The following is a 15,729-nucleotide window of genomic DNA, read 5'->3' as shown; positions in this document are numbered from 1 at the left end:
ATCACCATGAGTCAACTGAAAACGATTAAATCGTTATTTCACATAATCATCGAATGGCAAAAGTATAAACCGGTACATCGGGATGTCACACAGTGCACGAACTGTTTGAACTACGGCCATGGAGCGAGGAATTGCCACATGAAAAGTCGGTGCGGGAAATGTGCCGAACCACACAATACCAACGATTGCCTACTAGATGACATCGCTGTAAAATGTGTGAACTGTGATGGCGACCATCCATCTACTAGCAAATCGTGTCCCAAACGTGCTGAGTTCACAAAAATTCGACAACAGGCGTCCCGTAAACAATCAACGCGCAAGAATGTTCCACAGAAGGATGAAATTAATTTCCCACGGCTCCCACCGAAGAGGGATATTCCGAATTTGCCGCCACTTCCTCGCAGCAACCCAAAAGATTCAACCGCTGGATCACAAAAAGAATCTTCTTCAAAAATTCCTCCTGGATGGGGCAATAATCAACCACAAGCAAAGGATGACTCTAGTGATTTATTCTCTGCTGAACAACTGATCGTCATTTTTGAAACAATGACAACAAAACTTCGGAACTGCAGAACGCGGTTAGATCAAATCAACGCCTTAGGCAAATTCATCATCGAATATGCAAATAATGAATTGGTTATAGTAAATTGGAATGCTTGCTCACTCAGGAGCAAAACTGCTGAATTGTCCGACTTTCTTCAAGAGAAGAATGCCGATATTGCTATTTTAACTGAAACTCATCTTAAACCTGAAATTTCTATTTTAATTTCCAATTACAGGATTCACAGGCTCGACAGGACAACTACCAGAGGAGGGTGAGTTGCCATTGCCGTTAAACGATCCATTCAGCACAGGCTTCTGTCAGCCTTTAAATTGCAACTAATAGAAGCCATCGGAATTGAGATTACAACGACGATGGGACCCATCATCATCATTGCAGCGTACTGCCCCAAACAAACCAATCTTCGAGATGGTACGTGTGCATCATTGAAGCGAGATCTGGCTATGCTCACTCGACGACAGAACAAATTCATCATTGCTGGGGACCTGAACGCACGGCATGAGCTGTGGGGAAACAGAAGACAGAATTGAAACGGATTCGTACTTGCCGAAGATTACGAAGCTGGACAATACAACATCCTCGCTCCGGATCAACCAACGCGACTTTCCAGATCGGGAGTTCATTCCATTTTGGATATATTCATCAGCAACATCGCCATAGACAGCTCTCCGGTTGTCTTCTACGAGCTCTCTTCTGACCACTTTCCAGTAATATTGACGTTGGGATCTTCACCAGAAACAGTGCCTATTCAACCACGGAGGAACTATTATCGCACCGATTGGGTCCAATTTCAACAAATCGCCGACCAACTTATTAATATCAATGTTCCACTAGATTCCCCGATGGAAATCGATGCGGCCCTATCTTCCTTCCAGCATTCAATCACAGTCGCTCGTGATAGGACGGTTCCAGTACAACATATGCCGAGTTCCTCTCTTCAAATCGACAGTGTCACCAAGAAACTCATCCGACTTCGAAATATCTACCGGAGGCAGTATCAACGAACTGGCATCCTAGATAGGAAGACTTCTTATAACAACTTAACTAGGATAATCCAGGAAAGGATATCTGAGCTTCGCAACAGGAACTTCCAGCAAAAGCTTCGAGAAATTCTCCCACATTCAAAGCCCTTCTGGTCCTTAACGAAGGTGCTTAAGAAAAAACCGAAGCCTATTCCTCCTTTGCTGCCACCCCAGGACGCAGCTGAAGGAATACCTTTAATCACACCAGTAGAGAAGGCAAATGCGCTAGGCCAGCAGTTTGTGTGTTCTCACAATTTAGGACTCAACATTGTTAGTCCACATGAAAGAGCCGTTGCAGATAGAGTAGCTGAGGTTGACCAATCAGACAGCTTAGTTCCTGAGGAAAGTAGAGTCACTGCGAATGAGCTGATGGCTATTGTGAAAAAATCCAAAAATATGAAGGCCCCCGGTTTCGACAACACATTCAACATTGAGCTGAAACATTTGAGTATTCGCTCATTTGTCTTCTTAGCTAAAATTTTCAACAGGTGCTGGGAGCTTGGTTACTTCCCTTCAAAGTGGAAGTTAGCTAAAGTTATCCCAGTATTGAAACCGGGGAAAGATCCTTCCCTTTCCAAGAGCTATCGGCCCATCAGCTTACTCTCTGCACTATCCAAGCTGTTTGAAAAGTCAATACAGAGGCGAATTCTTGCTTTCGCAGATGAACAGGATATATTTCTGGAAGAACAGTTTGGGTTCCGGAAAGGAAGATCCACCATCCACCAACTCACAAGGGTTAACAACGTCATCCAGCAAAACAAATCAGTGTCCAAAACGACTGCCATGGCAATATTGGATATTGAAAAGGCATTCGATAATGTGTGGCACGATGGCCTGGTGTTTAAATTGCATAGGTATAATTTTCCCATGTATCTTATTAAAATTATCAAAAATTATCTTGCAGATAGAGCATTCCATAATCTGAATAATACACTTTCAGAAAGATTTACTATTCCTGCTGGTGTACCCCAAGGAAGTATCCTAGGTCCCATCCTATACAACATTTTTACATCAGACATCCCACCTCTTCCGGGTGGTGGTGTTCTGTCACAATTTGCTGATGATACTGCCATTCTTTACAAAGGTCGTGTCATTAATGCTCTGAAGAATAAACTACAGACAGGTCTGGACGCTCTAACTGAATATTTTACAAGCTGGAAAATTGTGATCAATGCAACAAAAACTCAGGTCATCTTGTTTCCACATTCAAGATCTCCAAAACTTGTTCCATCAGACGAATGCCGAATACGATTCGGTGATGAGGTCATCCAGTGGTCCGACGAAGTTATCTATCTAGGACTCACCTTTGACAGACATCTGATATTCAGGTCACATGTTGACAAAATCGTTCAAAAATGCAGCATACTCATTAGGTCTCTGTATCCGCTGATTTGTAGAACATCTAAACTTTGCCTGAAGAATCAGATGGCTGTCTATAAACAAATCATCTACCCCGCAATTGAATACGCAGTCCCTGTTTGGCGGGGCTGTGCACGAACACACAAACTTAGGCTTCAGCGCATTCAAAGTAAGATCTTAAAGATGATTCTAAATCTACCCCCTTGGACAAGGACTAGTGAAGTACATGAGATGGCTTCCCTGGATATACTAGAACAAAAATTCGAACAATACTGCACGAAATTTGAAGAGAGGTGCTCAATCTCTGAAATACAAATAATTCAAAATTTGTACGTATTAGGTTAGGGATAGTTATAAGTAGGTAGATACTTTATTAATAATTAAAATAAATATTATGATTAAACATTAGTATGTAAAACAAGAGTAACTAAAACACCTATTATTAATAACGAATCGTATGAACAACAAAGATGAAAGGCCAAAGGGTCAAAACACTTGTACTGTAAAATGTTGATGTAATACACAAAAATAAGATTAATAAACAGATATTTATGCAAAAAAAAAAAAAAAAAAAGTCGCATCTCTCATTCGCTTGCTGGCCATCGAGGCGCGAGGACCAGCCAGCAGCAGCAGCAGCAGCGGGAGTTAAACTTTCCACCAGCAGCGAGAGAGAATGCACCTTCTGCGTGGTTAATAAAAACCTCAAACGCTCAGGTCGCATCTCTCATTCGCTTGCTGGCCATCGAGGCGAGAGGACCAGCCAGCAGCTGCAGTGAGAGTTAACCAGCAGCGACGGAGAATGCAGCTTCTGCGTGGTTAATAAAAACCTCAAACGCTCAGGTCGCATATCTCATTCGCTTGCTGGCCATCGAGGCGAGAGGACCTTAACCAGCAGCAGCAGCGAGAGAGAATGCACCTTCTGCGTGGTTAATAAAAACCTCAAACGCTCAGATCGCATCTCTCATTCGCTTGCTGGCCATCGAGGCGAGAGGATCTTAACCAGCAGCAGCAGCGAGAGAGAATGCACCTTCTGCGTGGTTAATAAAAACCTCAAACGCTCAGGTCGCATCTCTCATTCGCTTGCTGGCCATCGAGGCGCGAGGACCAGCCAGCAGCAGCAGCGGGAGTTAAACTTTCCACCAGCAGCGAGATAGAATGCACCTTCTGCGTGGTTAATAAAAACCTCAAACGCTCAGGTCGCATCTCTCATTCGCTTGCTGGCCATCGAGGCGAGAGGACCAGCCAGCAGCAGCATCGAGAGTTAACCAGCAGCGAGAGAGAATGCACCTTCTGCGTGGTTAATAAAAACCTCAAACGCTCAGGTCGCATCTCTCATTCGCTTGCTGGCCACCAAGGCGAGAACCAGCAGCGACTGAAACTGGATTCTGAGTGTTATTGGATCTAAATTTAGGTCTTGAACTCAGGGTCCAGTTCTCTATTCCAGACTTCTATTCGGTTGTTCTTAAAACCATAATAATACTCCTAAATAATTATGCGGAATTTACTTTACTGTACCTCTATACAACCCATTTTTTATTCATGGCGAAAAATCGTCTTCAAATTTCAGAGCTTAGTTCCGGAATATGAGTTTAGAATTCAGAGTCTGCGTGCTGAACTGGATTCTGGAAAATGATTGTAGTTCTAGAACTAAAACCCAACTGAGTTCTGAGTCTGTTCTATGTTCGAAATTTAATTCTTGAACTCAGATCCAGTTATTAATTTCAGAATTCTTCAAATCGGTTCTTTTTAGAACCATAATAATACTCCCAAAGAATTAAGCGAAATTTTACTTTTCTGTACTCTATACAGTCCATTTTTAAATTAGTTGCAGTTTGTAGAACTTCCTTTTGATTTGCTATATAAAATGCATAGCACCGACTCGGAAGCCATTCATTTCGAATTTGGCTGTCGTTGTCAACGTATCGATTATGGCGCGATCGAGGCATCTCCAGGCGAAATACAAAGCTTGCTACCGCAAGCGGAAGAAGCAGGAGGCTTCAACAGAACTCGCAGAAGGAGAGCCGAGTCGGCTGTTGAGACGCGTTGAGCAGACAGTAGCAGAGCCGAGTGATGGAGGTGGTTCGTTGAGTTCGCAACCGAGTGGAGTACAAGATGAGCACTCGAATGGAATCCGATCAGGTATGTTATTATCACTTATTCTGAATAGTGACGTATTGATTTTCCGATCAGATCCAAGCTACCCTGGATTTCGACAGCGTTATTAGAAATATCAATAAAATTCGTTCGAAGTTCTAGTGATAATATTACGGATAGCAGAATAACGGTTCTTGATATTTTCAAATAATCTTATGCGCGCTGAATAATTTCATATGATTGATTTTATTACTTCAAAACTTTTAATGTCATTTAGTCATTTGTTCATTACGATTAGTATGATTTTATTATTATAATAATTATTATTATTATTTTATTATTTATTATTATTATTATTATTTTATTATCATTATTATCAAAATTATAATTGCATAACAGAAGTACACATTTCAAAACGGACCATTGCAATTGTCTCTTAATGAAATCTTCGTACTTGAAAGTTTTCAATGAAATTACTTCACAAATTTGTTGTACCCAGCCTATATTAGTATATTAAAAATGAATTGTTTTACGCTTAGAATATATAGTTTTGCATTTCATTACTATCTGCCGAGAATGAAATGTATGAATGGTTTTTTATTTCTTTATAGATATGATGTGTGTTTATGAAAGGGCTGATCGCGAGTTCAAAAAGCGGTTTACTGATAATGAGTTTGGTGTAGTGTGTAGCGTTTGCGATCGATTATGGTTTCAAAATGATTTGAAAACGATTAACAGAGAAGAGGAAAATTTGCTTATTACATTAGCTTCTTTTGAATCCACAGATAACTTTAGAGCATGTCAAACATGCCGAAGCAGTTTGAGATGTGGGGTTGTACCTAAGCTAGCAAAAACGAATGGTTTTGTATATCCCAATCGTCCGCTAGGTCTACCTCCACTTGATCCCATAAGTAAGAGACTCATCTCACCAAGAATACCTTTTATGCAGATTCGCCGTTTGCGTCATGCTGCAGGTAGTCTTTCAATTATGGGACAAATTATTAATGTACCAGTAGATGTTTCTGAGATGGTTCGCGTGCTTCCTAGAAACATTGATGATGATTATTCATTCAATGTTAGCATTAAGAAGCATTCGATTCACAAATCATCCTATTTGAATGGATTCGTTAAAAAAGCTACTGTGAAAAAGTGGCTTATGTACCTTGTTGATACTCCATTATACCGTCGTTATAATATAGTCATCAATCAAGATCAACTAAACCAGTTTGACCACTCATCGTCAACATTACTTGATCCTGACAACGAGCTGGAATGTATTGATTCTGAGAGTGATTTTGAGCTTTTAATTGGACAACAACAAACGCTCCTTTGGAATGAAGACCAGTGTTTGGAAATTGCGCCCGCTCAGAATAGAATTCCTCTGTCAATAATATATGACGAATTTGCGGAAGAACTCTCATTTCCAGATATTTATTTCGGGCATCCACGCACTTATAGAACTGATGTTCATGTTACACTAATTATGATGCCTACAAGTGAGCTCAGGCGCCAGGATAGGCGAGGTGCCAAACCGAAACACCTGTTGTATATGGCAGCAAAAATAATGCGACTTCGTGTTTCAGAAGGTTTGCACAGCACTTTTAAGTGTATGGGAACTGCGAATATAACTCGCGAAATGTTAAAGAACCGAGAGTTCTTGGAGACTTGCATTGAGCGTAATTTATCGTTTCTCAAATCTTTCCCAAATTCAGTTCAATATTGGCAACAACGTAAGCATGATGTTTTCGCTATGATTAGACAACTTGGAAGACCAACAATATTCATGACTTTGAGTGCCAATGAAACTCGATGGCCCGAATTGTCAAAAATTTTATATAGACTTTCTGATGAACATATCGATAATTTAGCAAACCCAGTAGATCAACTGACTGCTTTGCAGCGAGCTACACTCGTTAGTGAGGATCCAGTCACTTGTTGCATTTATTTCAATAAACTCGTGGATACCTTGCTCAACATATTATCTTCGTCAAGATTTAGTCCCTTTGGCGAATATTATGTGGTCGATTATTTCAAAAGAATAGAGTTTCAGCATCGTGGCAGTCCACATGCACACATTTTGCTGTGGTTAAACAATGATCCTAAAGAAACAATTTCAGAGGACATGCCCGCTACAATTGAACTTATTAATAGACTTTGTTCCATCAATTCTAACAGTAATCAGGTACATAAGCATACATTTACCTGTTACAAACGGAACGAAAAGCGATGTCGGTTTAATATCCCATATTGGCCCATGGATCAAACTAGAATTATTTTGCCAATGCCATCGAATGACTCCCGTCGTAATCGGTTGATGAAAAAAGGCGAAGAAATGCGCGAAAATTTGAATATAAAAATTTATGCGACATTAGATGAATACCTTTGCGATTGTAATTGTTCATACGATGACTACTTGGATGTAATTCGTGCCTCCACACCAAGACCTATAATTCTTTTGAAACGTTCCATGGAAGAACTTTGGACCAACCCGTATAATAAATGGGTTGCAAACAAATTACTGTCAAACATGGATCTTCAATTTATTCTAGATGAATATTCATGTGCTGCGTATGTTGTTGAATATGTTAATAAAACGAACAGAGGTATTAGTAACTTACATCTCGAATTAGTTAAGTTACAAGAAGAATACCCTGATCAAGATTATGCTTCATTACTGAAAAAAGTTAGTATTAAAATGCTAAATTCAGTAGAAATGTGTGCCCAAGAAGCTGCTTGGTACTTACTACGTCAACCAATGTCAGAAGCCAGCAGGAAAGTACAATTTATACCCACCATGTGGCCACATGAACGTATAAAGTCTAGAAAGCATACTAAACAAATGGACGAGGAAGGAATTGATGATGATTCTACCGATGTTTGGACGCTGAACATAGTACAAAAATATGAAAAGCGTGCAGATCTCGATGACATTTGTTTAGCTGACTTCGTAGCGTGTTACACGAAGGATAACAGTAACACGAATTCGTATAAGAAGCGAAATGCACCTCGCATAGTGCGATGGTTGAAATATAAAATGTCTGAATTAAACGATTACAAGCGTGAAATGGTTCTTCTGTTTCTACCATTTCGAAATGAAGCTTGTGATATTCTTGATCGTAACAAGTTCATTGATTTGTATGATCAAAATAAAACTATCATATTCGACAAGTTAAAGGAATATGATTGTGATATTAAGTTGGAACAGATCGTCGAAGAATATCTTCGTGTTGCAGAAGAAAATGAAAGTGATGATCAACAAAAATCCAACGATAAACACAATGAGTACGTACGGGCCATAACTATGGAGCCCAACGATGATGATATAGAACAGTTGCCTACTGGTGCTCTGTCAGCTGTCATCAAAAAACGTACCAATGTCATGAGCAAACAGGATTATTGTGCTATGGTCAGGGCCACAAATGTAGATCAAAGAAAATTGATTTTACATTTGATTGATATTTTGCATGCGTTCGACGGTATGAACACGCCTTTGCAGATATTCTTCACTGGCCCCGCAGGATGTGGTAAAACGTTTACTCTGAAAATATTGATGGAGACTTATAATCGTTTTAGTCAAGCACACAATTTGCTTAAAAACGCATATGTTGCCTGTGCATCAACAGGGAAAGCAGCGGTAGCTATTGGAGGCACTACAGTTCATTCTGCTTTTCGAATTTCAATGGCACGTAGAAGTAGTTCAAAACTTGGGTTCGAAGCACTTCAACTGTATCCAATGCTTTTGCAGGCGTTAAAGCGATTATTATCGACGAAGTAAGCATGATTGGCGCAGATATGCTTAATATTATTCACACTCGGTTGCAAGACATCACTGGGAACTATGATGATCCTTTTGGCGGAATTCATATAATATTCTGTGGTGATCTTCGCCAACTGCCACCTGTGAACGCACGGCCAGTTTTCAAGCCATGTAAAAACTCTATTCTTGGACCTGTACTCTGGCAATCACTTAATTTCTTCCCATTAGTTCAAGTTATGCGACAAGCTGACATTGAATTTTCTTCCATACTTACTAAAATAGGTAATGGTATGCCACTTACTGATTCTGAAAATGAGCGTATTGAAAGCCGCTTTCGAACAGCTGAGTGGTGTAAACAAAATGTTCCGAATGCTATACGTCTCTTCCATCGCAATATGGATGTTGAAAGATATAATACGGAAGCATTGCGTGAACGAGAGGGCTATGATTTTATTGTCAACGATGTTTTCACAGGTTATCGAAATGCGGAACAACTAGCTAGTGCTAGATTAAAGATGCATAAGATGAGCGTAGTGGAAACAGGCGGTCTACCTTATCTATTACGGTTGACGCTTGGAATGCCCTATATGATCTCAACTAACATTGATGTCGAAGATGGGCTAGTTAACGGGGCCATAGGAGAGCTTAAATTTATCGAACATGATGATGATAATCCCGAAGAGCGCATTATTCGATTATGGCTAAAATTTGAGAGTAATATTATCGGTGCCAGCTTAAAGGTCAAATCTAGACCTTTAGTGTATTCTAACCCAGGTCAACTGCAATTTGATTGGGTACCTATATTAAAACGATCAGCCAATATTAAGCTTGGTAGCATCAACTGTAAAAGAATTCAATTTCCGATAGTTAGTGCATGTGCACTCACGGTCCATAAATCGCAGGGAGGTACATTTTCTGAAATTGTACTTGACTACGATAAATCTTTGGAACAACAACTAGTATATGTTGGATTGTCACGGGTGACAACAATGGATGGGCTTTACTTAACTAACCAAAAGAACATCTTCAAATTTTGGCACTCAAAGGGTAGTGATTCGCCCAGAATGACGGAACTGAGAACAGAGTTAAACCGACTATCCAGTCATAAACTATCCACAATCAGTGACGCACTGTTGGATTTTATCGCTATGACAAATCAAGGTTTAAGCTTAATCAGTTTCAATGTTCAAAGCTTAAATGCTCATGCTTCAGATATTTTCACTGACAATATACTAACCAAAGTTGATATTTTAGCATTTAGTGAAAATTGGTTGGACAATTGTTCTGCAGTGAGTATAACAGGCTATAATTGCATCGCCGAATATAAACGTTCTAATTGTAGAGCTGGTGGTGTTGCAATTTACCTAAAGGACACTGCGTCTTTGATTGCTACTGTTCATAAACTCGAACAACTTAGTGAGCAATATGATGAAAATTTGTTGTTGGCTGACAATTTCGGCGACATATGTGCAATCGATATTATGCTAAATGGTATAAAAACACTGTTAGTTGTTCTATATATTTCGCCAGATACAACTTACAAAGAGAAGCAATTTTTCATCACGCGTAATTTATTTTTATATTCTCGTAAAATTACACTGATGATCGTTGTGGGGGATTTCAATATAGATGCCTCAAAACAAGATAATATTAAATTCATTGATTTCATGAGCAAGTATATGAAGCTGGATATGGAATCTGATCCTTCACAAGCTACTACGCTTGGAGGCACATGTATCGATCTTGTTTTTGCTAGGAACATCAATGTAGAAAGCCGTAGATATATTTCATACTTTTCATATCACAGGCCTATTGTATCATTGATCAATCCAGCAACTTGAAGTTTCCTTTACTGAAAGATTGTAATCGATTGTGAACGCTATACCTACACAAACCATATCAGTATCGCACCCACGGACAACAGCCTGGTCAGCCTGGAAACAGATGAAGGAAGTCAGCGGTATCCATCGAAAGTCAACGGTATCCATCGGAATTCGAACTCAACTCGTCACTCTCCATCACGAACGCTTTCATAAAAGGTTCTTTTCAGAGCCACCATTATTTTATTATAAAGAACTATACTGCTTATTTCATAATATTTAATTGCGTTTCAGAATGATTAATGTAACTAATCTGTAATCTAGTCTAGGCGCATCGTTTAAAATTCTAGTAATGAAAGAGGGGGAAGTTGCACAATTCAAACAATCGATCAACTACCAATTCGAATTCGGAAGTATAAATAAAGCGTGTCATATTCGTATTCACGACATCCAGTTATGTCTCTGACATTACACACCCGTACTTTTTATTATAAAGAACTATACTGGTTATTCCAAAATATTTAGTTATGTTTCAGAATGTTTAATGTAACTAATCTGAGCCTTAGGTGCATCGTTTCAACACACACGACATCCAGTTATGTTTACCCACCCGCTTTTTTTATAATGTTAAATTTGTTGTTGTTCTTGGTCCGGAAATAGACCACATAGGAACCGGCCGAAAGCAAAGGATCATTTGGATACTTCTTTATCCTCACGGAAAGACCGAAATTAGCATTTTGGCGAAAAAATTAGTTGATTTTCTGATTTTAGTTAGTTATTTTTTGAGACAACTAAAAAAATCTTACTTTTGCTAATTTAGATTTTTTAATTCTAATTTTCTTAATAATAATAAAATATTCGTTGAAATGGTTATTTTTTTTGTTGAATTCACCAATTAAACGTGCTGTCATTTCTTAGCTAAGGCACGCTTCATATCAATTCAACTAATTTTTTAGTTGAATTAGAGAAATAAAACGTTGTTTTCAACCATCATAAATGGTTGAATTGGTTTCTGCAATTAGCAGCTATATGGCGCTCGTTAACACCGTAATGACTACTAGCCACTAGATGGCACACTACTACCGAAAAAAATTTCAGTCGCGGTTATCTTTTCTATATTGGTAGGTATAAATACGATGTTGTATTGGAGAAAAAGACATAAGCGAAACATAAACTTCTTTTTGAAAATTTTACTTCTAAATCGCTGTTTTCTTCATTCGACTTCGCGAAATCGACTCTCTCAGTGAAAACTTTGAGCACTCGGAAAACAAAAACCGAATACAAATAGTACACCGGAGAAGATACAAAAAAACATCATTTGACGTGTACAATTAGAGTGCAACATTCGAAACTCACTTCACTGTTTCGCGTAAAAAACATTATTACCCACAATCGCTTTAACTGCGCACAAATTCTGAATAAATACACTTTCCACTAACAGTTTACGTCATTTTTACATATCGGTTTAGAAAATTATATAGGGATATATCGTAACACATGCGAAAAACATCTAAACAATTTGCGAGCAGTTTCAACAAGACTGTCCCTTTTAGCTTTTTAATGGATTGTTTTGCTTTGACACTGCTGTCCTTCAGTAATGACGGTGATAGATAAATAGAATCAAAGTTTCTGATTTTAATAACGAAATTAGTTGTCAATGAGAATTTCGTGTTGGATTGAGATATTGCTGGTTTGTGTCCAGAATATTCGCCAACTAAACACTTTCTCTAAAAATAAGAGTTTTTTTCAGCACAGTAAATTCTAAATTTTAACTAATTTTATAGTTATTTTGGAAATTTTGTTGTTAAAATCAACTAATTCAAAAACAGTAATACGAATTAGGCGCAGAGCTAATTTCGGTCGTTCCGTGCTTGATATCTTATGGAGGCGGTTTTGGATCTGCGTATCCATTTCGCAACACTTATAAAACCCGCACGAAATTAACGTCAGACGCCACGGCACGGGTTTGCTGCTGCTGTAAGGTTGCTGTCAGAGTGAAAGCGCACGCGAAGTGTCTAGGTGCGCGTGCTAGCTAACATAGTTGCATTTGATCAAAGCAAGTCTGTCAGAGTGAATGCGATGCGAAAACAGTACATCGCATTGAATCGCTTCGCTTCGGTCCGCATTCCGCGCTCACTCTGACATCAACCTAAGGGTGAAGCCAGAGAGAAAGCGACAAGAGACCAGAAGCGATGCGAAACTGTATAGTAGTACGCTTCCTATTTCCAACGTATAGCAAATTTTGAACTGTCAGTGCACACACAAAATTTTTGTATTTTGTTACAGCAAAATGATTAAGTAAAGCATTGTTTGCTATAAATGCCGTAATAAGCAATGAATGCCAAAGAGTTCATTAATTATTTCGTACTTACTGAAATTTTGGTAAAATCAAATTACTGCATAGGTTCACTAAAACTTCCAGTAAAAAAATGAATTACTTACTGCTCTTTTAGCGAGTTCTTGACAGTTGTTTCTTGCTGAAACGCCAGCTAACAGTTTTTGATGAATAGATTTGCTGAAATTCCAGCTCGGCAAACTTCAACAATATTTTGCTGAAACTCGGCAATAATAATTTAGTGTGCACCTATTTAACCCTTCTGACTATATACGCAGATCTTTTTTTTCTTATATAACATGGCTGTGACTGGTTTGAGAAAGTGATAAATGATATATGTAGATCCTACCAAATTCATCTTTTTTTTTTCGATAAACAAAATATCATTAACGATTCTTCCGTAAAGTTCATTCTAACGTATTACTGGAAAAACTAGAGATCACATCATATTTTAACATAACTCACTTCGCTCCTTTTTCCTTTTTTTCAATCGAATCTAGCATTCAAATAACGGACATTCATGACTCCATTAATTTATCATTAACTAACATTTTATAATTAATTAGAGTAGATAATTACGAAGAAATCAGAGGTACCATGGTTCTACGATACTGGAGAGATCCCATATGCAATTGAACGTGCTTTTGTCGTCACTGTAGGGATTCGGCTGTTTTACCGCCTATGTGTCAAATCTAATGCGCGCGCATTCCCTCTTTCCCAAAATCACCAATGTCCTTTAGTTGTGATTGTTTCGTAAAAACGAGGGTTGTTTCAGTCAAACTTTTCCATCACATTTTCTGTTCGGGTCAGATCACCACGCTGCAAGGTCGTCTTCTTGTCACTGTTCCTTGTGTTTTTTATCGTACAGGTGAAATGTTGCAGAACGGTTCCTGAAGATAGATTCTAGTGTACATATGCACAGTGTTAAGTTCGAAATAGTTCCTAACGGTAAGCGAATGCGGATTCTGTTAGTGCAGATTGCAGTGAGCCTAGATTTTTAAAATTCAAACCTTGCTGTGAAAACCAGGATAATGGAAGATTAACCCTGACTACTCACACATACAGCTATCGGATCTGTTACTTGACACAGGTGCTAGGCGTTTACTGAGTGTGGGGCGCTGCTAACTATAAAAGAGCATATATTCACGGAACAAGATCTGTGTTAGTGTAAATGGAAATGTTTTTCCATCGCCGTGTTCTAAGACATTGAATATCAACGCACTGTGATGCATAACTATGTATATGTTGTTTGCTAAACTGTAAATGCAAAAAAGAGATACCATCAAAAATATTGGGTTAAAAAATATTTAATTAATTTGTTGTTTTACTTTACAACAATTAATCTAAAATCAATGCAAGGTAGAGAAATCTTGCTTTATCCAGAACACTTCTCACTTTCATTTCAACCATTTAGAACCATTAAAAATAATGTAATATCATTGCACTTAAAAATTGTTGTTCTCTGAATCAGGTCTCTTCTGATATTACTTTTCATTAACTAAACATGTTTTTTTTCGTCGAACGTTTAGTAATAATGACCTTATTCGTTGGAACAATAAATTAATGGAATTGAAAGCACAGTACTGCAATTCTCAATGAACTAATCTACGAACTTTTCAACGATTTACCAATCATTTTCGTACCAACATGTGAAAAAGCACATTGTACGATTGGCCCTTGCAAATGTTACAACCTTGGCTAGGTAACCCAGTCCACGAAAATGTAAACAAAATACTTAAATTAAATCCTAAGTACCCTAATAATGAACATTATATTTTGTCACATTTTGAAGGACATATCGTACTATACACCATTTTCATATGTTGGTATCGATGATAATGGAATATTAGATTTTGTCTATAAATTTGATACACTGTATCGTTGTACATAAAGATCTAATAGATTTAAATTGGATTGCTCCTGTTTTGAACAGAAAAATGTTTTTCACCTGCCATGGTTGCTTTAGAAAAACATACTAAAGGTTGTAATAAGAAACTTTATGTCTTTGTATTATTAAAAAAATGAATCGAAAGAGTTTCATGCTATGATGATGAGTTGCATCAGGAAGGTATAGAAACAGCGATACGAGCAGTTTTCTATTAAATCTAGGATAGTTTTTGTAATTTTCTTAAAATACTACATAGGAATTGATGAATACTTTAAATTACATATCAATTGCAAAAAAATGCAAATAATTCATCATGAGTAATTGTAAAATTATTACAAAATTGTTCGTATAATTTGATTGATTGTGGGTTTTTAGCTCGACTTCAACTATGTTGTCTTTTGCCAAAGGATCGTATTCTAGTATTTGAAAGCTGACTAAAAGTAAATTGGTACGCACAGAAACATCTGTAATTTATGATTCAATATGTTTAGAAAGTCCATTAAAGTTTGCTGGATATAATCGATCTTGTTGGCAGCATACCGCTCCAGAATCACCTTGAGGTAGTGGCAGCAGACCAAATGGGGTCAAAAGATAACTTTGCTTGCGGATGAACGGAAATGCATGCTTTTTCAGGCATTCTTCGATCTAAATTTGGGATGTCATCGTCAAGCCACCGTTTCCAAGCCACAACCGCAAAACACTGGCCTTTTCGCGAACTTGAATATTCTCGGTACATCTCCACGTCCAGTCGCAATGTAAAACTTTTACCCGGGGAGCTGCTTTAATGCGAGTTAGAGGTATTGGAAGTACAAATAAATTCGGTCCGTGTTTTTTTTTAAATCAAAATTGCATTTATTTCAAAATAAAAGAATTTTTCATAATAATCAATGTA

At 38.1% G+C, this 15,729-nt stretch overlaps 2 protein-coding genes across 2 annotated transcripts in view; both read left to right on the top strand.

Annotated features, from left to right (window-relative positions):
- Window positions 1-7,291: 7,291 nt before the first annotated feature.
- On the top strand, window positions 7,292-8,812 carry LOC131433943 (uncharacterized). The gene has a single exon (XM_058600563.1). The coding sequence runs from the start codon at window positions 7,292-7,294 to the stop codon at window positions 8,810-8,812; it is 1,521 nt and encodes a 506-aa protein (XP_058456546.1).
- Window positions 8,813-13,759: 4,947 nt separating this feature from the next.
- Window positions 13,760-15,729, top strand: part of LOC131438842 (F-box/LRR-repeat protein 16) — a 105,346-nt gene continuing 103,376 nt past the window's right edge. The window contains exon 1 of the mRNA XM_058609173.1: window positions 13,760-13,897. The gene's annotated coding sequence lies outside the window, so the exon portion shown is untranslated. The remainder of the gene's footprint in view (window positions 13,898-15,729) is intronic.

The sequence above is a fragment of the Malaya genurostris genome, chromosome 3, assembly GCF_030247185.1.
Source record: "Malaya genurostris strain Urasoe2022 chromosome 3, Malgen_1.1, whole genome shotgun sequence".
Classification (NCBI taxonomy): Eukaryota; Metazoa; Arthropoda; class Insecta; order Diptera; family Culicidae; genus Malaya; species Malaya genurostris.
Note: the sequence above shows the minus strand (reverse complement) of the source record. Positions and strands in the feature narration are given on the sequence as shown.